This window comes from Semicossyphus pulcher, unplaced genomic scaffold (assembly GCF_022749685.1).
Source record: "Semicossyphus pulcher isolate SPU_LCO1_2020_fin unplaced genomic scaffold, fSemPul1.0.p SCAF_16, whole genome shotgun sequence".
NCBI classification, from domain to species: Eukaryota; Metazoa; Chordata; class Actinopteri; order Labriformes; family Labridae; genus Semicossyphus; species Semicossyphus pulcher.
In genome coordinates, this window is record NW_027211670.1 from 9053149 (window position 1) to 9076945 (window position 23797).

Here is a 23797-nt window from a genome sequence, read left to right on the forward strand (position 1 = left end):
TGTTACATGTATCTTACAGTACCACAGGCACATGGTCACCCCTTATTTTTAATTAGTTATTTATACTTAATTTGAAAATGATGCATGTATTTGCTGTTGCATCTGGTCAGGTCACTTCACCCCTAATGACTCTTAATGCTGATGTGTTGTGAAATTCTGCCACGCTATTTTATGGTGTTTTTTTAAGGCTACTGTTACATTGTGTTATATCTGCTTGACTGGCCAACAATGCAATTCAAAGTGCCTTACATAAGACAGAAAGGCATTAAAAAAGATAGAGAGGAAACACAAGGAATTAAAATAAAAGAATATATAAAGACACCACAAAATAAGATTTAAAAAGACTAACGATTTTTTAAAATAACTGAGAGTAAGAGCAGAGCTTCATTTTGGACAATTAATATCATCAAAGCCCCAAATAGCCGCCAAAAGTAGCTACGCCTTTAGGATAAAGGCTCATGGTCAGGCCTTGAATGCACTTGCAAAACAAACAAAGCTCAAAGAAGTCTTTTAGATAAGATAAGGATTATCTTACCTTTAACTGAATTCAAGTTCCATTTAAAAGGACAATTTAACATACTGGTAAATTAAAGTACCAGATGTTAATATGGTCTTTGTTTGTTGCCCACATACTGACTACACACTGAGGACAGGAAGTGGCAAACAAATAATTAATCATTGAGTGAGTGGGAGCAGTGTGTTCAATTTGTTCAGTCCATCACCCACATTTCCCCACCGCTAGTGTACTGCACCGAGAATAGATCCGCGCATGCTCAGTGTTAAATGAACAAACCCTGCCCTCTTCCGGATTATTAATGGTAGTCTGCGTGTGATTGGCTGAACTGGCGCTTCCTCTCGGAGAGGGCGGAGCTCGTCTGATCTACAGTTAATCCGACAGGGATTGGTTTGAAGTCAACGGAGTGAAGAACGAGGAGCGGAAAGGAAAGGCGAAGAGTTAGCTGCTAAAAACTCCAGGAAAACAGACTTTGGACGATGTTATATGCAAACAGGAGTAACACGACAATAACGTAAGCTTTTGTTAACATGCGAGACAAACTTTAGAGGTGAGTTTTCGGGGGGCACGCAGAGGTTGACGGGACAGGGCTCAACATGGATATCGGGGGAGCAACAGTGCAGCTCTGAGGAGGAATTAAGGCCGTTTCTGGGTTATTTCTGGTTTGTCTGACGGAGCTGAGGAGGATTTTAAAGCAGCAGCCTATTTGCCAGGTGAGCCTACAGCCTCTAAATCAGGATAGAAACACTTTGCATTCACACTGCACTTACTTACCTGACTAATAACATGCCTCTTTCTTTATTCCAGGCTTAAAAATTCATCTCCCGACTTGTTTTGGCTAAAAGCAACGGTAAGTCTTTTCAAGCCGCAATATGTTATTTGTGCAACATATTGTTTGAGTTTAGGGTCATTTCCATCCTATTCAAACTTGTTAAACTACATTTACCCGCAGCATTAAATCAGAGTAGGTTACCACGCTACACTTCAATCACTGTTATGGAAAATCATGGAAATCATGTTCAAACAAAGACAGACGTGCATTAAAGTGGCTTCCTGCTGGATAAATACCACTGTTGTTGTTGTTGTTGTTACAGCCGCTTCAGACAGCGTGATAATCCAGTCTGGCTGTCAAACATATAATTGCTTGATATGAATTATAAGCACACCCTTTCTTCCCCCCAACACCCCTTTCCATCTGTTGCTTTGCTTGATTCCTGACCCCCTGCCTCTCTGAATTATTCCTTTGTGTGTGTATGGAGATACTCCACAGACTGACCTTTTTTGCCTTTCAAATGAACACAGATGTCCCTTTGCTTCAGCACAGCATTTCACTGTCACTGGTATTGTGCGTGTGTGTGTGTGTGTGTGTGGCTGCTGATGCCTTCACTTCTCCTTGTTGACATGTGGATCTGCTGATCCCTGGCAAACCAATACAAATGACCTGCTGTCTCACACACACAGGTTACACACACACACACACAGACAAAGCAAAACCATAACTCCTCTCAGTCTCACATATAGGTCCGTGAATGCAGCATAATCCATTTTATCCATCTATCAAATTAAATCACGCGTTTAACGTAATTAGTGTGTAAGGAAACTAAATGGCGTTGGTGTGTGTGTTTGTGCATAATGCCATTATGTCAGCCTGTCATTGTCTGGGCTGTTTGTTTAACGTGCTGGGTGACTTTTTGTTGCCATGCCACTCTGGCAGACGAGAAATGATAGGTCAGAGGAAAGGTCCCTCTAGCTCATTCAGCCAACGTTTTCATCACTTGTGTCGCCATCTTTGTCTCTCTTTACTTGTGTCGGGAAATAACGTGTGGGTGTATTTGCGTCAGCCCCTAACTCCATCTCCACAACATCAAGGTCTCTCTGAGGCTCAGTCTAATGTGACAACTGTCTGTCAGTGTAAAGAACAAACGCACCCTGAGAACATGTCAGTGTCACCCTGAAGACGGTGACGAGCTGCTGCTTATGTAACGTGTCTTCTGGCCACTTCAAGACCAGTCATCTTCAGGAACTGGAAGTGGATCAGCAGCAACATCTTTGTTCAGGCCTTTTGATAGTCGTTTGACTCACTTGTCTCTAGTCATGGAAATAAATGGGAATATTAGAGGAGGGAATGATGCTATTACGAAACATATCAGGGCCATTATGTTGTTTGATTATTTCCCAGAATAACTGGAGAGAGTTTGACCACATCACAGCCAGTTTTTAAGAGCTCATATGGTGTACGTCCTTTAAATCACAGACATCCTAACATTTTGCGGATACAAATCAATTTTTTTAACCGGAATCCCTTGCAGCTAAGTGACACGTTGCTTTGTGTTCACTTGAAAAGTTTTGTACGCAATCGATCTCACATGTTCCACAAAAAAACCACAGCTGATGAGTAGATGTTTGGGCTTGTTATCATGGCAGCAGTCAAATGGCATTCTGGGAGATGTGGGAACTCTTTTTATAACGTCCAACAAAGATACAATTCACGACGAATTCTTTACTCACTTTAAAAGCTCGACCTACAGTGTTTATCTTCTGTCTCAGATTACACATTACACTGATAACAAAGAATGTGGATCTATATTCCAGGTTGATGATTACTTGTGAAAATAGATTTTCATACTTGTTAAATTCCCTCACAGTGTAGTCACTGTTTGAGAGAGCTTCAGTATTCAATATTTCACCTTATTGTCTCCTCCAGATGTTGAGGCTGTGGAGGCGAGACGTGCCGCTCTCCGAGAGGCTTGCCGGCGACACGCCTCTGGCAGCAGCACCTGCCCCCCAGCTAACAGCAGCCCCGACGGGCCCAAACATTTCATGGCTCCCCGAGGCCCCTCTGCTGACGCCAGATCAGCCGATCTTCCTCATGACTCCTGCGGCTCAGGCTGTGTCTGGCTTCTTCGTGTGGACCGCACTCATCCTCACCTGTCACCAGGTAACTGCCTCCAACCTGTCTAAAGAGAGAGGGGAATAAAAACTCTTTTAATTAAATGTTATACTACTGTATTTACTCAGCTGGAGGTAAAGATGACGCAGAACAATGTCTTTAGCAGGCAGGTGTGTGTTTGTGTATGATCAGGTGACGTTATCCTGCAAACGCACACATCTGCTCAGGCACAGAGAAGGGCAGGGGTTGCTTGGCAACATCCCTCGGCAGGTGTTTGTGATACTAAGCATGAATACACAGAAAACACACGCACATGCACTCACACACACAAAGGTGAAACTTGATCCAGGTGGATGAAAAGAGTCAAAGTTCTCCTTTTAAAAATCTCTCACACATTCCTGTGAGATGACGTCAGGTCATGTATCGATTGTAAAGGTCATTGACATTTAAACGCAGAGAAGACAGCAAATACACACTGATGATGCACCGTATGTTAATAATTAACTATTATATTAGTTTCCAGTTTTTTAAGCCTTTAAATTCTCTCCTGTTTGACCTCCCTTCATTAATGTTTGAGCCCTTTAAAGCAGGCTTACTCGTCTACAGCCATTGAAAGAACAGGGAAGCAGCTTTTCTTACTAATGCCACAGAGCTGTGGAAGATGATTCTCTTTTAATCTACATTTTATCTCACACTTTTCTAATTCTTAAAGTGAATATTTAATCTGTCCCTTCTCTTTGTTCCAGATCTACATGCACCTGCGTTTCTACAGCTCACCCAGGGAGCAGCGCCACATCGTGCGGATCCTCTTCATCGTTCCGATCTACGCCTTCGACTCCTGGCTCAGCCTCCTCTTCTTCACCAACGACCAGTACTACGTGTACTTTGACACTGTCAGGGACTGCTATGAAGGTGAGGAAGGGCTTTCATTTACACCCTTGGAGCTCAGTCTGTTATTTGCAGTGATGATGCAATTTTGTTAACGCAGCTGATTCAGCTGCTTTGACAGTGACCTAAATAATAATAATAATAATTATCATCTTTTTTTCTCCAAAGTACTTAAAAAGAAAACAATGTTTAAAAGTGCAAACCATAAAATCCAACTGCAGCGGCAAACAAATAACAGCAGAGGAACAGCTCTTCCCTAAAGCAAAGTTTAATTGTTGTTGCACCAAAAAAGAAGTTTCTAAGTCTGTTTATGAAAACAAACACTTACAGACTTAGAAACAGCTTCTTTCCACAGACAGTAAAAAGCGTGTGTCCCCCCTCAAGACAGACTGAGGCCAGCTGCTGAGTGCAGCAACCCCCTCCAACCAGCCGCAATCATAGCACAAGCACTTTATTATTTATTTAATGTTATACACAACTGTACACAAGAGCTGCAAACTGCCTTTCCTTGTTTTTATGTAACAGCTATGTGTTTTTTTCAAGTAAAATTTTTTCCCACAATATGTTTATCTAGTTTTCAACATTTTTGTGAAAATACAAATAATAAAATCAAATAAATAAATACATTTAAAAGGAAAAAGTCCAAATATATATATGTGTAATAAATAAAGTAAAAAACAATATGCATTTTAATGTTACATATAACGTTTATATATATTATATAATATTAAGGATGCACGATATTGGATTTTTGCCGATATCCGATATGCCGATATTTTACAATTCATTTAGCCGATTACCGATACCGATATTTTTTTCCCGCACACCTAATTGCAGAGATCATCAACTCTCTCTGTATTGGAATTAGCGTACGGTATAATGGTGATACTCTTATCACATTTGTCAGTTTTTCTGTCTATTTCGGACACTTTGAAAAACTTCCACACGACGGACATTTTGGCTTCTAACTCTGTCATGCTGCAGGTAGACACACGTGAGGTCCCCGGCGCTGCGCCATGCAGGTCTTCTTCGCACCGGGGACATTGCGCCGAGGTCGGGCATTTAATCAAGTATGCAGCAGCCCATTATTTTACCGGTTAATTATATCAGCGTATATCGGCGTGTTGGCCGATATCCGATAGTTCATTTTTAAGCCAATATCGGCCGATAACGTGCCGATAATATGGTGCATCCCTATATAATATTATATACTCATATACCCCTTTCCTACCAAAATTAGCGTAGCACGTTGATGCAGGTTTTCAGACCCAGAAAGACCCGCTTATAGATGCCGATTGTCTCTTTTCCCATTGCCAGCGAATTACACTCAGCCTCTTTTCTGCTGCGTCACCGTCTGACGTCACAAACATGCCGGAAACAGGGTTAGTAAACAGGGAAGATGTTACGGTGGTTAGGTCTTTATTGTATCTATTACTCATTCAGTCTGTGTATCAAACTCGGCACCGACAAATTGGGAACGATGTTCGAGCGCTGCTCGGACGGAGACGGGTTGAATTTGTAGCTGAGATGACAAGGAGTCACAGAAGTTAGCAACGGAGAATAGCATCGCGCCGGAAAGGGGGTGGAGATTAGCGTGTTGACACAGGTTTTGGGTTCCCATCAATGCCGATCGGAGCCGAGGTGATAATTACCTAGTCTACTGCAGAGTCATTTGACCCGGGTCTGAATGCCGATTGTAACCTTTCCCACTGAGCAAAAAAGCCGGGTGTTAGTGATGTTTTTTAACCAGTGGGAAAGCGGCTATAGAGACATACATATAGCATTTTGTAAACAATTATAAATTACTCAAATTAGATTAGAAAAAAATAATAAAAAATAGAAATTAAAAAAAAGATAATAACAAATTCAAAGTGGTGAAATAGTATTAACAGGCACATTAATCATATCAAGATGCATTTAATTGCATGTGATAGATAGCCTACATGTTACTCGTAAAAATTCTTTAAACATCATGTAGGGCAACTTTCGCAGTTGATTACATACTGGAGATGAACAGTCTGTTTGTCCATCATTAACAGATTATTCCACCCACACACTGAGTGCTTCTTTTCTCTCACCCATGTTAAATTATCTCTATTTTCTTTCATATACTAAAACAGTTTTAACCTGGTTACTTAATTTATTTAAAAGTGATTATTTGTTATTGTCCTGGAGCTATTATCCTCGTGGTGTACATCTGCTCATGGCTTTTTGCAATCCACACATCTTGGAGTTTAATATCCCAGTCTTTTATAATTATTTTGTGATGAGTACATGGAATGGACTTCAGCTGAATGGATGTGAGCCTGGGTTAATGGCCTACTTTTCCTTTAGAGGTGGACTTTTCTGGACTTTGTAGATCAGTTGAGCTGGTAGTTCTGCTGAGCGGATGGATGACTCAAACAAAACAAATCTCTGTTTATTCTTAAATTCTTGAGTTGGCAGAGAGTGGTGAAAGACAGCTGACGGCCTGTTGAGACGCTCAGTCTAGAAATAGTCGGCTCACTGGCGTCACTTCCTGTGTTGGCGATATCATGATGTCACATGCATGTGAATGTGGATCGAGGCGCTCTGTGTTTGCTTTTGCTTTTGGCAGGAAGTGCTGTCAGTGCTGTGTTCGTCATATGACTGCCTCAGACAGAAATCCCTCCTTCTTTATCATCTCCTCATCTCTTGACATCATTTTCCCTCCTCCACTATCGTCCACGTCACCCACAAATTTTTTCCACTATCTTTCCACCCTCTCCTTTTCCTCTTCCTCCTCTTCCCCTTCCCATGATGCTGCTGAGCAGCGCCCTGATCTCTCCCTTAGCGAGGATGACCGACCTGTTGCATGGCAACTGTGCTCACAAATCTTCCTCATCACCCAGAATGGCTGCGTCAGATAATGAGTTCCTCTCAACCAAACTTGCTGCAAAGTTCCTCTCCTCATTGTAAGCAGGGCCACTGTATCACTGTGGCAACAAGCAGTGCTGACGGGGTTCCTTGGGGAGATGTGAAGGAGCACAATGGTAAATAGCTGAGACGCAGAAGGAGCTACTCAGAGCAGATGAACCAGTTTTTATCACTCGTCCCTGCTCTTTCAGTCAGACAGATAACCGCCATTTATGACTTATTATTACCTAAGTACCGTCTGACAGGCGTCTGACGCATGACAGGAGACCACAGAAGGCAGTGACGAAGCTCTTGTGCGTGTTTGGGAGGAGTAAAAGTAAAGTCAGAGGAGAATATATTATCTCAGCAGCAGACAGCTGATGTAACACGAATCAGTGCCAGCACTGCAGCTGCTCTGAGATCAGTGTGTGACAAAACACTGCAACACACACACACACACACCCTCCTGAAGCTCACACACTCAAGATATGTCTGACTTTCACAGTTAACTGATATCGGCCGTCGTGCTCACCTTACTTTACCTCACATGCACAGCCACACAAACACGTCCCCCCCCCCCCCCGAGAGTGCGTGTGCTCACAGGATTAGCGCCGCTGTGTTTTTATGAGCTTCTTGGTCGTCATCACCCTCTCAGTGAAGCGGCACAGAGGAGAGATAATCCACTGGTCACAAGAGACATTCAGGTGGATATAAGTCACAGAGGGAGGTGTGTGTGTGTGTGTTTGTGTGTGTGTGTGTGTGTGTGGTGGTTTTGATCTCTCTTCCTCGTGAGCAGCAGCTTTGAGAGTCTCGCCCAGAAAGTGAAGATGTTTCTGCAGCGTGAGCTCACACGTGTTTATTGTTGAGGGAAGATTTACGGTCAGGCTTTAGATGTGTAAGCTAATGACGCACTCATTTTCAAAGAATCATAAGTTATTATTTAAAAGCTTAAACTCAAAGGATGAACACCCAGAACTATAACTCACGTTTTTATCAGGACATGTGCGCTACTTAGCTACATTGCTATGTGCTAGTATTGTGCATTGTTACTTAGTAGATATGCTCTCTACTTATTAGGGTTTATCACACATTTAAGAAAGTCTGAAAAATCTCTATTAATAACCTACTTAACCCTCTGTAATGACTGTGTGAGCCTTCAATGAGAGGATTTAGAACATTATATCTGTCACAGTTACAGAGAGAGCGTCCTGTAACCAGCTTTGCAGCTGCAGAGAGCATACATACTGTACATGTCTGGCACTATATCTCATTAAACAGAATGTGCAGCATGACCTCTAGTGTGTGTACGAGGTGGTCTGCACACAGACACCAGGCTGAAAGATGACACTGGCCCCGCCAGGCCAAAGTCAATAAGCTTGACTTTGAATGGCAGCTGATGGCGGTCCATGGATTTAATACTAGGGATAGACCGATTATCAGCCGGGCCGATTATCGGCGCCGATAATTTTATTATTAATAACATTTTATCGGCCGCAAATTTTATTTAACTTTGTTTTATTTACTTTATAAAACTTCAGGAAGTTATTTCTTTATTTATTTAAATTTTGAGTTAACTTTATAAGAGATGCTGCTGACCCTGGGAACTCCCTGTGCTTTTTGTTTGTTTGTTTAATAAACATATGCTTAAAGGCATTTAAACAAAGTTAAGTGTTGGAGTTTGTATTATTCAAAATTTTGACGCCAATATTTTCACTTTTACTGCAAATGAATATCGGCTCCAAATATCGGTTATCGGCCTCCTTGACTGCTAATAATCGGTATCGGCCCTGAAAAAACCATATCGGTCTATCTCTATTTAATACATATAAAATGTTTGAACACATTGAATAGTAGGTGGTGTGTAAACTCATTTCAGACTTGAAGGTGGTGCCTTATTACAGTTTCTGAAACTGCTGGTGTGAGCTTTACAGTAAAATTCTTCTGGCCACTGTCACAGTCCACCAGAACACAATACATAAATTACACTTTCTGGTTTTCTGTGTTTCCTTGCATAGTTGAAAGCAAGCATGACAGGAAGTGAGGTGTGTTTGTGTGACTGCTCAGGGGTCTGTGGGTGACTAAATGATTCACCCTGCTCTACTTTTTAGTTTGTGGTGTTCCTGTTTAGCACTTTTCGCTGCTACTTCTAGTTTCTATGTGAACTTGCCGCAAGTTTGTGCAGCTTGAATATTTTATGGATAACAAACACTGGTAAATCTGTTGTCACATGGGCTACATAAAGCATACATGTGTTACAATAGTGAGAAAAATATTAGTTACAAATATTAGAAAAAACATAAAAAGATACTAATTTAAAAATCCCTAATGAATATTGTGTCATGCACACCTTATTGCTTTTAAAGATATAATCTCCAAGTTCTCAGTTTCGTTCTATTCGGCAGCACCTTATGGGGATTAGAGATAGACTGTTATGTTTTTTTCAGGGCCGATACCGAAACCGATTATTAGTAGTCAAGGAGGCCGATAACCGATATTTGGAGCTGATATTCATTTGCAGTAAATGAAAATATTGGCGTCAAAACTTTGAATAATACAAACTCCACTTAACTTTGTTTAAATGCCTTTAAGCATATGTTTATTAAACAAACAAACAAAAAGCGCAGGGAGTTCCCAGGGTCTGGCCTGAAGTTTTATAAAGTAAATAAAACAAAGTTAAATAAAATTTGCAAAGAAATGAACTTTTTCTCCTCTCCGCCGTGTGTGTGAGCACTCTGCATGCACAGCTTTCACTGCTGATTGGCTGTTACCTGTGCCATGGCTCTGCGTGTAACCAATCAGTGCTGTGGGTGGGACCATGCTGGAGACAGAGTAGTGACTGCAGACAGAGAGGCGCGGCTGCATCAGAGCCAAAATAACCCAGTTTTAAATTGATCTCTTATCGGCCGTCGGACTAAAAAAGAAAAAAAAAGGGCCGATGCCGATATGCGTCAAAATGCCGAATATCGGCCGATAATCGGGCTATCCCTCATGGTGATAAAAGGCAATTGCAGGCGCATCCGTCCCAGATAACCAGACGTCTACGGCTGGCTCCCTTTAGATAGTAGAGGATAGTAGATTACTGTTTACTCGCAACACTTGCAGAGACCGGAAAAGCAGCCGCTTAGCTCCGCCTACCCTCTCTGGCAGACCAACCACTGCTGGCTGATGGAAGACGTGTCACTAACTGGACATTGCTTTTTCCACGAATGTCGCCACAGACACCCAGTCTGTAATACTGCAAATGCGAAGGCTTTCATCAGAGGGCCATAGGCTCAATCACCATTGTGTTACCTCATTCGGTGATCGATAGTGACTCAACAGACATTTATTTAAATGAAAATCTTCGAGATTATATCTGTATCTATTATAAAGTGACTTTTGCATACCAAAAACCAAGACTAACAGCAGCTTCGTAAACATCTAGCGGCTTGTGCAGGGCTGCCGTGATTATCAGAGTAAGTAATTAATGTCTTCCTGAAGTGAATAACCACCACCTTTTCCTCTCCTTGTCTCTCCCCAGCGTTTGTGATTTACAACTTCCTGAGTCTGTGCTATGAATACCTGGGAGGAGAGAGCGCCATCATGGCTGAGATCAGAGGAAAGCCCATCGAGTAAGTGTCAGGATTCCCACAGCTGAAAGAATAGATTCTGAAAGGCCTTTAAACAGTACATGAAACAGCAAGTGTTGTTTAATCAGGTTTTACAGCAACAATGCTTTATTCCTCACAGATATCAGAGACGATATAAGCTTAAACCGTGTGTTTTTGTGCCGTCAGGTCGAGCTGTATGTACGGTACCTGCTGTCTGAGGGGGAAGGCGTACTCCATCGGCTTCCTGCGGTTCTGCAAGCAGGCCACGCTGCAGTTCTGCGTCATCAAACCGCTCATGGCCATCATCACTGTCATCCTGCAGGCCTACGGCAAATACAAGGACGGAGACTTCAAGTAAGAATAAAATCAGAGACGCCAATGACTTATCATCAGCTCCCTATTTGTTTAATTTGTGCATATTAATCTCTGATGGGAAACTCAGGACTTTGGCCGACCTCCAACTAGAGCATCGGAACAAAACAACCTGTAAATCAAGATCACTTACACCGCTCTCTCTGACTTCTCTCTCTGCAGTGTTGCCGGCGGTTACCTGTACGTGACCATCATCTACAACATCTCGGTCAGCTTGTCTCTGTACGCCCTCTTCCTCTTCTACTTCTCCACCAGGGAGCTGCTCAGCCCGTACAGCCCCATGCTCAAGTTCCTCATGGTCAAATCAGTCATCTTCCTGTCCTTCTGGCAGGGTAGGACCGCTGCACAACTTTATTAACAAACGTATTCAAAGATTGATTTATCCTCATTAAGTTCCATGTTGGCTTTGTGGACAGGTATGTTGCTGGCTATCCTGGAGAAGTGCGGGGCCATCCCTCAGATTAACTCCGTGGAGGTGTCTGTCGGGGAGGGAACAGTCGCCGCGGGTTACCAGAACTTTATCATTTGCATCGAGATGTTTTTTGCGGCGTTGGCTCTGCGACACGCGTTCACGTACAGAGTCTACATGGACAAGAGTCTGGATTTACAAGGTGAGAAAAGCAAGAGCGAATTTAAATGGAATGTTTGGAATTCCAGAGGGAATTTGATGTGTTACGTACGGACAAAACGCCTTTATTACCTCTCTCCTTAATATTTTCTTTTACATTATATTTCCCTTTTACATGTTACACCCCTCATCCTATCACACCCTAACTTTGTTTTGTTTGGGTTTATGTCCTGCCTTCCTGTTTCGAAACATCCATCTTTTTTGTCTCTGTTCTTCTCTGCTGCGTAATAAAGGACCTGTCCCTACATATGGAGAGTTTGGTAGGTTAAACACTGCTGAAGTTGCTCCTGTTTTTTGTTAGTTACATCCTTTTAAGTTGTATCACGGTTTGGTTTTGTAGAAGGTTTCGAATGTGATTCGGTTTCATATCTGTACCTGCTTTTCATTTAATGTTCTTGCTGCTGTTCCTAAGTCTTTCCCATCCTGTCTTACTTAAACTTTCCCATCTTGCGTCAACTGTGAACCCTTTTCCCCTTTCCGTTCCCTCTCTCTAAATCACTTCCACTGTCCCTGTACAATTCCTCCTTTTCCCCTCATTTCTCTTTCACATGTTCCCTCCTTTTGTCTCACTGTTCAACACCCTCTAAATCACTGATGCCCCGTTCTTTTTGTCCCTTCGTTCCTTTTTCCACCCTTCTATCCTTCCACTAAATCACTCTTCTTCCCTCTCTTTTCTTCTCATACTTCCTTTCACCTCTTTCTTTCCTCCCCTCTTAATTTGATTTGCCCCCACGTATCGTATCATCATAAATCCGCCCTTCCTTAATGTTTCCTGCCTTTTTATTCCTTCTTCACCCCTTTCCCTCCTCTCTGTACTTCCCTCCCCTCTAAATCATTCACTCGCTTTCCTACACCTTGTTTTTCCTCTTCTCCATTCCAATCAACATTTTCCTTCACCTCCTGACTTCTAACTCTCTCGTTCGTCTGCCTCCTGCAGGCCGCTGTGCCCCCATGAAGAGCATCTCCAGCAGCCTGAAGGAGACCATGAACCCGGGCGACATGGTCCAGGACGCCATCCACAACTTCTCCCCAGCTTACCAGCAGTACACCCAGCAGTCCACGCTGGAGCAGGGGGCTCCACCTCCCGTCTCCCGCACCCACAGCTCCGTCAGCGGCCGCGGAGACACAGAGAAGACTCTCCTGCTCAGCTCTGACGACGAGTTCTAGAGCAGGAAATGTACCGCTTACAGCTGAATCACATTCAGACTGTTTGTACTTGAACTTCTGCCCTGTGTGTCCTCGTCAACGACTGAAGAATTTTGAGTTTGTTTGTTTTTTGTCCTTGAGACTGACCGTCCCTGCGAGGACCTTCCTGCAGAGACGTTTCTGCACCCACTTCTCCCAAGCTGGCCGTGTTCAAAACCATCGGCATGAAAATACAAAGGGTTGTGTCCACGTTTGGAAAGTGTGTGAGTCACGCTTGTACACTCTGAGTCATACTCGACTCTTGGTCCGGAAAGAAGCTTAATTTCACATTTCAGTTCACGGTTCCTTCGCTCTTATGTGTTTCTCAGTGGTTATCATCTTAATGGATGTTTGTGGTTCTGGATCTGAGTTTGTTTGTAATGTAAAGGTCCTGTTGTGTCCAGATATTCAAGTTCGTGTTTATCGAGGTTCTCCTGGTTATAAAATCCTTTAAAAGTTAAATGAGATTCTTCCTCTCAGTTTGCAAAAAGTGTTTTTCATTTTGTGAATTATTATTTAATTAGAGTTGCACTGTGATGCAGTTGTTAGCGCCGTCGCCTCACAAGGTTCCTAGTCCCCAGTTACTCCGTCTTCCTCCTACGCTTTAGTCCAAAGACACGCTCCTTGGGTTCATTGGTGACTTTAAATTAAACGCCTGTAGGTGTGCATGTGAGCTTAAAGGTTGTCTGTCTCTGTGTGTCAGCCCTGTGATTGTCTGGCGATCAGTCCAGGGTGTACCCCGCCTCTCGCCCAATGACAGCTGGGATAGGCTCCAGCCCCCCGCGACCCTGAACAGGATAAGCGGTATATATGATGGATGAAATATTTAGATATTAATTTGCAACATTTTAACAAGCGGAGGAGCATTAATATGCTTCAAAGAGAAGCTGTTTTTAGCCTCACAGCAGTGATTCTACATGCAGCACAAAGTTATGGAAAAAATGTGTGTACTGGGTGTATTGTGGGATGTTAAGGGAAATCCCTCTGTGCAGGGTGGGGATGGATTTAAAAGGAAACCAAGCCCAAAACACGAGTCAATGTCATCTCTATGGATCAGTTTTGTTATTGATATTAATGGCACAGATTAGAGCGACACACAGCAGATTATAGATTATACACTACATCTGCTCCATCAGCCCCGTCTGCAGCAGCAGCATCAGAGCTGGGCAGGATTACTCCGGGGTAATTGGGGCGTTATTTGAATGGCCGGGATTAAATCTCGAGCTGCTCCCGCGCTGGCAGCAGACCTCTGCAGGCCACAATGTAGGTTAACTGGATAGAGGGAAAAACAGAAGAGGAATATAGGTTAATGCTAACTTTAGCCGCCGGTTCTCTGCAGAGGGGCTCCGTCAAAGGAATTAAACCTTCCTTCTTCAAAAGTCAAACTGAGATATCCATCACTTTAGTTAAAGGAAATAATGATGTCACAACCTGCTGTCCAAAATAAGATCCAAGTACTAATTAATTAATTAATTCCATCAAGTTTTCTGCATTTGTTCAGACACATCCACTGTCGTTTGTTATTCGTCAGGTGTCAATAGACTTATTGTGAGGTTTTTATATATAAATCTTCAACCTAACTGCACATTATACAGCTCTGCTACTAAGCAATAGTGTATCTGAAAGCAACAATAGTAATTCACTAACTACATATTAGCACAACTGTATGGGAAAATGTATCCTGTTCAGTGTGCACCATATTTTCACAAAGTTAAAAATACCCCGTGCTGTGTGAACGTGTTGCACTTCTCTGTCTTGGTTGCTGCTCTCTTCTTCCTGGCAGTCTTTTTTTGTTGGATTCATCTCCACCGCAGACAGAGCTGTTTTTTTTTTTTACACATAATTGAAGTTCTTGAGTCATCCGAATGAGTCATAGCGAGTTTGCCAACGTGTTTACTGTAACTACTTTCACTGCTCTGCTGTAGGTCTGTGTGAACACCAGGGGGCGCTGTGGAGGAGCCCTGAACACATTGACAATCTAATCTACAAGCAGACAGACCGTTAGAACTCACTCGCACATGTCACACGTTATGTCTCAGCATGAGTCCAGCACTTTTTGGTCTTCTTGTTGCTCTGTGTGTTTTAATGTATAGACGTTAATCTTTCAGACCATAAGACATTTTTTTATTACTGCATATTGGTTTTAAACTGGAGAGGTGACACGTCTGTGCACATGAGCAGAGGCCTATTTTTGACATCACTCAATGTAGTCTGGGTAATTGGGTTGCTACATTTTGACATAGATTCAAACAGGATTATTTTACCGTTACCGAGCACATGACCCTGCAATCCTTTCAAAATAAAAGCACGAGTTTATTTCATGATAAACTGTGAGCTTGTGTTTGAATAGTAGTGCTGATAATTTTGGACCGGAGACGTCTGTTTTGTGTCCGTGGGTTTGCTCTTTTAAAAACTTTGTCATGCTATAAATAAGGATAAAAATCCTCTATATTTTCTTATCAGGGTTTAAATGACGATGACACATAGACTGATGCAGGTATTCTCGTCTTATGTTGATGAGATACCAAATTACCGCACTTTGAACGCCATCATACGCTTTCAAGCTTAAGACACTCTCGTTCTGTTTCTTTTCGTTATCTGGTGATGTGAGAGGAGATGTGTGAACTGAGAAAATGTGTAATTATATTGTACATACAGCTTTAAGTGCTGTCGACAGGCAGAATAGTTGTGGCGTACGTTAAAATAGTCATATATACTGTAAAGATGGAGCAAAAAATACCTAGTTTTGTATTTTTTATTCATACCTGTCTTTTTTTATTTCAACTCGACTTTTTGTTTTATAGTTATTTGTATATTTTAAAGCTGCTTATGATGCAAATATTTTACGTCAAATGGAACTGAAATAATAAAAGATATTTAGAATGATATGTACGTTGCCAGCGTGTTTGTTCATATTAAAACTGGACACATGGTGTCTTTTATTTCACTAAAAGTGAACTGGAGTCTCTGTATCACACTTGTTTATTGCGTACTGGACAATGTTTAGCTCTAAATGATTTGTCAGTAAAATCCTGCTGGCATGCATTTATTTTCAGATGAAAGAGAGGCACATAGAAACTTTGTCCCCCTCAGCTGTCAAACTCTTCTCATCATTCAGTAAAATGAAGCTTCAACATCCAGGTGAGGTAAGAAACAAAACCTCTTCATGAGCCTAGAGCAATTAAATATGTCTTCAATTTAATATGTCTTAAGTACTTTAGCTTTAGCCATCCATCAGAAACCAAGTGTAGCAGGTTTTTTTAATATCAGATTTTACTGGTAAAAATAAACAGGATAATAAACTTCCATATATGTTGGTGGTGTTTTACGTTAAAATTAAGACAATAGTTCTCATGACCCCATCACTTCCTGCCTCTCTTGGGATGTTCTAAAAAATCTTTATCTTCAGCCATTGTAAAAACTTTTCTACTTCCACTATTGTAAATGTTAAACATGTGCGTCATCCACAGTATAAAAACACCGACAGAAACCACCAGGCCGCAGCTGAAATAGCCGACAGATTTCGCAGATTTGCAGTAAACATCAGTAATGTGCTGTGGGTGAGTCAGCTATATTTTTTGTTTATTTATCCGAACATGATGTACAATTTATCATTATTCTGAGGGACTAAATTCTTCTCACATTATGAAACATAAAACGTTAGCAAAACAAAAGCTTCCCTGTATTTCATAATTTCAGAAAGTAAGAAGTCAGTTCAGACTTTAACCCTGAGTCTTTATCTTCTGATCTGGAGAGATAACTTGTGCAACACATCCTGCAGATCTGCTTCCCTTCTGTACCATGTGGGTGCGTCTACTGTTCCAATACAGCCCGTAACCACAAACACACCATTTTATGTACAATATGTACAACATTTATTATAATTAATATATAAAATAGACAATGTACTTAAATTTTCACAATAGAAAAAATACAAGTAATAAATACAAAAACCATTTTTGTTTTGCAGTATTACAAAACATCCAGCACAGTTTGACAGAAGTGAGACGTTAAAATATCGAGAATAAATGCTTTTTTGCCACACTGATATTCATATAGCTAAATATATGCCTCATATCTTTAGGAGTTATTTGTAGACACAGTCTAATGCGTTACAATGCCTGCTTATAAATGATATTGCTAGCACTATTCAGTGGCCGAGACTCCATGAAAGTGGGCCTGTCTGAGCTCAAACAGGCCTGTGGCTGATGGAGGTTTTCAAGTGAATAAAGCACCACCTTCTCTCCACCTTCTCTTCCGCTCTTCCATTCCTACTTTCTTTCCCCATCATTCGACAACTCTTTAACTTTCTCTTTCTCCTCTTCCTCGTCCCAATCTTTCTTTCCACTTTCCTGTTTTTCCTTTAACGCCCCGTGGTTCTGCCCCACCCAGCCGATTCAGAAGTGACCTTAATTTTTTCAGACAAATAACATCAGAACAAATCATCATAGAAAAATAATATCCCTCCAAGAATCCACTATGACAAGCCAATACAAACATAGCAAAAACACACACACAGAAATCATCATACAGCAATATGGCCATTGGCTTTGAGCATATTTCTACATAGCTAATAATAATAATAATTAACATTTTGTAAAGTAATCATCGTCGCCACACAACACAATAATTAGACAGAGAATATCCCCGGACTAGTCATAAGTAAGTACTTCTGAAAACATATAGAACATCACAGCACTCGTTAGCTTGTCTTTTCATAATATCTACCTTTAAATACAAATAAAATATAGAATATATCTCTGATAAATGTCACTCAACATTTTCGTCTCTCAACGGCACATACAAACGGTACAAATAAAAGAACACAGAAACGGGAATGTATGCAGAGGGTTCGCGTCGAACTCGAGCGTAATTCCTACCAGATGCCACTCTGCTTTTACACGTTTGTAGCAAAATGACCAACATGTGTCGTTGGGAGTCTAGCAGATATGAAAAAAAAAAATAAAAAAAGAAAGCCACAGCAGACTGTAGCAAAGTTACTGCACATTAGGGATTGTGAAATGAGCAGTGAGGGCTTATAGCTCAGCGAAGAGGAGAATCCAGAGAGAGAGATCCTGAACAAAGAAATGTGCGGTCATGGACAGTCAAGACGGAGCGATTACAGTCTGTTTTTAACTTCACCCGCTTAGGTTTGCATTCTTCTAACTCAACACACACTGAAGGCACGGCGTTGATGTGAAAAATGTATGCACAAGCACTACTAATCTACTCTCCCCTCACACAGAAGACAGGAGGGAGTAGTGGCAGCAGCTGAAACCCAAAACTAAGATATTTCACTGAATGGACATCTTGAAGGAATTCACAAATGCAGTGTTGCTCAACCTTTTTCTGGACTCTGTGTGCACTTTTTTTGCTTCCAGAAGCCACCATGAGGAAGATTTCCTTGAAATTAGCCTCTCCCATGACCCGCCTGAATATCAAGTGACACCAAGGTTGAGAAACTCTTCATTAATGACTAACAAAAGTGACTCACACTTTGGTACACAGCAGCAGAGACACATGAGCCCCGGCCGCTAGAAAGAACAGCCAGGAGCTACAACTGTACCAGGAATGCAGACATTGGAGAGCTGGAGGAGGCTGCAAATACGTCAGCTCCACCCTGCCTGGCGTTCTGCTGTGGGTCAGGTGCCATGAGGTGAAGCAGGGAGGAGCCCCCCCGGCCTTTCTGGTGCATGATGGGAGGTGCTGAGCAGTGAGGATGTGCAGTAACTCTGTAGGGTTGTTCTGGCTTCAGTCAGAGTTCAGTTAGTCAATGTGTACGCCCCGTGTGGATCAGGGGGATGAGTGTGAGGGGTTTGTGCACATGTGTGTGTGATGACTCGCCTCATTCAAAATAAACCTGCTGCATTTTATCAACATAATTCTAAACTTTGAGAGCTTCGGAAAAAATACTCTTTAGTATGTTTCAGTCAACTAAGCTGCAGTGTCTGTAAGTGGAGGACACCTCCACTGGTCCAAGATGATTATTTAAACTGTTCCTGGCTCCTGCTTTGGAAAACTAAGCACAGCTTTTGTCTCGTAGGTGATGTTACACAACCCTTTGTCAACACACAGGACTAAAAGAATCCTGCACATGAAATTCCACAGAAGTATGAACGAGGCATAACTCAGACATGAGTTTAGTATTTTCCTACTAATATCGTCTTCCTGTTCGCGGCGTGTGTGTGTGTGTGTGTGTGTGTGTGTGTAGAGTATATGTGTATCTGCAGGTGTGTGTGTCTTTGCATTGCAGGTTGTGCGTCCCTCTCCCCCCCCAGTCTGGTTCCAGCAGCTCCTTCTAGGACGGCTCGTGTTCTCTCTGTTGCTGCGGCTGTGGTGGACTCTTCACGATGGTGATGACGGAGGCGGTGTTGAGGCGCGGGGCGGTGGCCAGCAGGTGGCCCCCTCCGGCCTCAAGGCCCCTGGCGAACCTCTGGAGGGCGGCGAGACGCGCGCCGAGCCCCTCCAGCTCTTTCCTCATGCCGGCGTTCTCCGCCCCGAGCCGGTCCACCTCTCTCTGCAGCTCCATTTTCTGCTGCTCGAGCGCCTCGCGCTGGGAGACGCGTTTGACCCGGCAGCTTGCGGCGTAGCCTCGGTTCTTTAAGGTGCGACGGCGCTGCTTCAGCTTTTGGATCTCCTCGCGAGACAGGCCGCGCAGGTGGAGGTTCAACTCTCGTACAGAGAGGGACATGAGCTCGCTGTCTGACAGGATGGGCACGTTCTCGCCGCATTCCTGCTTCACCTGGAGAGGAAGAGGAGAGAAGAGAGGACAGAGGTGACGATGATGCTGACAAACACCAGATACGCTCCTGTAAAAAGTTATATTGATCTGTGTTACCTTCAGAGCTTTGCTGTTTCTTTCTGTCGTCATGATTCAACCGTCTGCAGTTTTCCCCCCCAGGCACCAGTCAACACAGATACACACACTCTGCAAGAAAAGAAACACACACATTAAAACAAAGGTAGGTTATCACATGTGACTCAGGACATCATGATGTTTTGGTCCAAGTCGAGCCTGACATTTACCATCCGCTCACAAGACAGCCAGTCATGCACGATAAAGAAAAGGAGAACCCAGCGCTCTTTCATGCTTCTCCAAAACCTACTCTCTCATTAAACTGTGCGGTTTGATATGTAAGGAAGGGGAGGTTTTGAAAGCAGCGTGCCTTTCTCTGTTAGCTGGAATTGTGAGGGGGAAGTTATCATGTGTCTGCCCTTTGGTTGCTCAAAGCAGGTGTCCTAACCAATCCCCTCAACACTTCCTCTTGTCAACACAACGCCAACGGCTCAAAAGTTTCATTGTGAAAACATTTAATGACACGCAGCTTTTTTTCTTTTTTTTTGTAGATAATCTTAACCTCTACATGTAAGCGCTGTTGGAACTAATTTTAGATGCTTTTCATGACTAGTACGCCAAGATTGTTCACACACTTAATTGCTGCTTCCAGTAACAAACTGTTACAACAGCAGTAAGAGTGTTTGTGTAAGTCTGAACCGCCTTAACGCTGCTGTATTTGGAAGTCTAATTCGTCTCCCGTAACAGCTCACACACAGTGCGTGGGGACTTCCTACACTCTCTCTAATGTTGTTTGGGATTAAAGTCCAACATCCAATCAGGACAACTTGACCTCCTTTTTCCCCCTTAGTCACTTAGTTGTTTTGGCTGTGTGCGGCAGATCACTGCCATGTCTATAAAAATGACAGCACTGCATTTCACCTCCATCCTGACCAGAGCACTCGGGATGCTGATGACAAGCGGCCGCATTGCGCTGACTGTGAAGCAGAAATATCTTTTGACATTAACCTTTCACTGAGACTGACATGTTTTACCTTGACATCATCAAACCACAGGGTGTTTTCCCACACAACATTTGGAAAGTGAATCTTCTCACTTTCATATTTACTGCAATGTTGGACTTTTTTTAATAAAGATTGAATGGGTTTCATTTAGTCTCAGGAAATTATATTACAAACAAGAATGCTACATATGCATGGAGAGACATATTACAGTAAATTGGTTGCTTTGAAGTTGCTGTTGACCTTTCAGCAGCTTTTCTGACGAGTACAACGTCTTGCTCTGTAAGATGATGCTGCCTGCAGCTTCATTTTAACATCACTTTATTCAACTTCTCACTGAGCATCGGGGTGTATTCATGATCTTTGACACCTTTGGTGAATGTATCAACAAAAAATGTTGAAAATAAGGTCATGCCCTTTGTTTGTGACAGCAGAGATATGTGACAGAGCCTTTGGGGAAACCCCTTGCCGTCTCTTTGAATTTAACTTCTTTATTGTCAATACTTTACTCTAAATGTAGGTTTATCTAAGTAAGCTTTCTTCTTTCTATTTAATGAGATGTATAGACTTTCATAACATTTATGATACCCAGTTATAAAAGTGTGTTACACTGCTATAAATGAGGTATTTTCATTTTCAATTTGATTCCTCTAAAGCAGAGTATTTCTGTTTTAACCTAAATTTGCTTGCTTAGAAAAAAACTCTGAACAGGTCACCCATATCTAAAAAGGTGTAAACATTTGTGAAGACACAAGTAGCCCACCTACTTCATAACAGTAACAATGGGCTTTGACAGCATACGTAGGCCTACAATGCACTTGTAGGGTGTGTTAGTATATAGAGGATACATAAAACAGCTGTTATAATAGTATACAGTTTGCTGAGAATAAACTGCATTTCCCGACAGGCGTGGGAAGTACAGGTTGCAGCAACAGCGGTTGTCCAACCCGCCGGTGGACTCCGGCTGTAAACCGATGAGACCGCCGCTGTTTCGTAAAGTCAGGGTGATTCAGCAATAAACGGTTTGCTCAGCTCCGCAGAGACTGCCAGGCGGTCCAAACCCCGGAAAACCAGCTGTGACCACGTCTTTCTGAATTTGTCCAAACAGCACAGGATACCCACGTCCGTACTTTACTATAAATATCACTTTAGAGGACATAGTACTTTTTAAGTAACGCCGAAGAGGAACGCAACAAGTGAACGCAACGTTACCAAACGCAGGCTTAACATAACAGTGCTAGTACAGTGAAACAGCCTAATATCTATTCCGTGTACTATAAAATGACTACATAACAAATGGCTAACACAGACCACTCCTGGAAACTGTATTTATTCATCTAGCTACGACCAGAATCCACCCTTATCCATATAGGGAAAGGAGCTGGCCAGCCTCGGGTAAAAGCGCTGCTGCTATAGTAAACAGCCATCACGAGTGCCTCGACATCCATTTTAGTAAGACTTTAAATAATACATTTAAAACATACGGTTAAACAAGGAAGTGGGAACCCCCTCTCAATGTCGTATGTTACGAGTACAGAGGCGCAAATATGAGTAGCGGGGCCAAATTATTCGCATCATCTCAGACATGCTAGTAATGTTAACTGTTAGCACTTAGCATCAACGGTTTCTGACGAGCTAAAGGAGATTAAAGCAAACAGCTGCCTGCTCACTTGTCCTTGGTTGGTTGGCCAGTCCCCGGCGGATACAGTCCTTTGGTGTTCGGCTGGTACCAACGAATCCCAGCTAAATATCTAAATGTTAAATGTTTAGTAAGAAGTAAGAATTTACCTGCTGGGTCGAAGCGACTGTGGCGACAAAATGTCAGTCCGCCTTTTCCCGGAATTACTCCGCTGCTCTCTGAGGTTGGATTCCTTCATTCATAAAAAACACAAGCGACAATGACGTCAGGCCTAAAGAATGAGGGCGGAGCCAACCCCGCCCCCGCGGCGTACTCCGAGAGGATGTAAACAAGGAATCCCTGCATCCCAGAACTTTTCCATGACCAGCCCCCTTTGCTGTTCCCAGCAATAACAACTTACTTGGAAAAAGAGAAAAAAAAGCTGCGATTGGATTGAGAGTGACCCTAACTGACACTAATTTATTATTAAAGCCATATGATGGCGACAAAACCAGCAGAACTCAACAACTAAAACAAATACTGAAACTCAGCCCTTATTACTGAAATACTGAAAGTTCACAGTAGTAAGTACATTCATTGCTAGAGTATGTAGAGGCTGTCCTTTATATATCTAAGTCACAGGAAATGGTCTAATAAGGGCTGCTGGCTGTTCTATTTTATTTACTTACATATATACAAGAGGTTACATGTGTTTCCTGGTAGCTTATGTGGCTGCCTAAAAAGACAACTGAAATTCCTCAAGGAAAAGGCATGTATCAAAAGTAACTTTTCAATATGTAAAATTTAAATATATCTTTTTGAGGCCTGAATGTAGGTAAAATTAATCTGATGTTGCAAATGTATGTTGAACATTGGGATTGGGAAAACCGATTCACTTAGGACAAATTCACTACATACTGGTATTATGAGGGAGTTTTATCACCTCAAACCCAGAATAGAACAGATAACAGCATAACCAAAAGGTTGTCATTGTGCTTTATTACTGTTCTCACAATTTATTAGTAATCCAATGCTTTGTCAATTTACTAATAATTTAGAATGTTCTACCAACATTTCACAAGTGTTTTAACTATGTATTAGTAACTATGTGTGTTGGTTTGTCAGTATAGTTTATTGTACAGTGGGCTTGTACAACGGTTAATCCAGAATACATTCTATAACTAATTAAATTTGTGATCCCTGAGCTGGAATAACAAGAAGGCAATACAGTTCAATACAAAAACAATCTGTACATTATGGTGTTACATTTGTGTTTTTACAGTTAACAGCCCATTTTGAAAGAATATAGTCGCAGAAATAATTAATGTATCCTTTGTTAAAAATGAAATACTGCACAAACCAAATTTACATCAAAATGTGATATATTTTGCCAGTTAATAACCATACGTCACGGGCTGCTTTTAGACAGCCGCTGCAGCAG

General features: G+C 42.1%; 2 protein-coding genes across 2 annotated transcripts; one reads left to right on the top strand and one right to left on the bottom strand.

The window, feature by feature from the left end:
• The first annotated feature begins 919 nt into the window (after window positions 1-919).
• tmem184ba (transmembrane protein 184ba) lies at window positions 920-12977 on the top strand. The gene is made up of 9 exons (XM_069664625.1): window positions 920-1227; window positions 1322-1364; window positions 3219-3452; window positions 4151-4316; window positions 10687-10777; window positions 10943-11110; window positions 11291-11460; window positions 11545-11739; window positions 12694-12977. Exons 3-9 carry the CDS (start codon window positions 3219-3221, stop codon window positions 12921-12923), a joined length of 1254 nt encoding a protein of 417 aa, XP_069520726.1. The 5' UTR covers window positions 920-1227; window positions 1322-1364; the 3' UTR covers window positions 12924-12977.
• A 3810-nt stretch (window positions 12978-16787) lies between these two features.
• maff (v-maf avian musculoaponeurotic fibrosarcoma oncogene homolog F) lies at window positions 16788-22603 on the bottom strand. Its single transcript, XM_069664890.1, has 3 exons — window positions 22527-22603; window positions 19780-19869; window positions 16788-19683 (listed from the first exon to the last, which is right to left on the bottom strand). Exons 2-3 carry the CDS (start codon window positions 19810-19812, stop codon window positions 19240-19242), a joined length of 477 nt encoding a protein of 158 aa, XP_069520991.1. The 5' UTR covers window positions 19813-19869; window positions 22527-22603; the 3' UTR covers window positions 16788-19239.
• Window positions 22604-23797: the final 1194 nt, after the last annotated feature.

What these genes read in the sequence shown, in the direction of transcription:
- tmem184ba (XM_069664625.1), top strand. Translation starts at nt 3,219, where the DNA reads ATGTTGAGGCTGTGGAGGCGAGACGTGCCGCTCTCCGAGAGGCTTGCC. An exon ending in TGTCAGGGACTGCTATGAAG is followed by an intron (nt 4,317 to 10,686) that starts GTGAGGAAGGGC and finishes GTCTCTCCCCAG; the next exon opens with CGTTTGTGATTTACAACTTC. An exon ending in TACAAGGACGGAGACTTCAA is followed by an intron (nt 11,111 to 11,290) that starts GTAAGAATAAAA and finishes CTCTCTCTGCAG; the next exon opens with TGTTGCCGGCGGTTACCTGT.
- maff (XM_069664890.1), bottom strand. Translation starts at nt 19,812, where the DNA reads ATGACGACAGAAAGAAACAGCAAAGCTCTGAAG. An exon ending in GAAACAGCAAAGCTCTGAAG is followed by an intron (nt 19,684 to 19,779) that starts GTAACACAGATC and finishes CTTCCTCTCCAG; the next exon opens with GTGAAGCAGGAATGCGGCGA.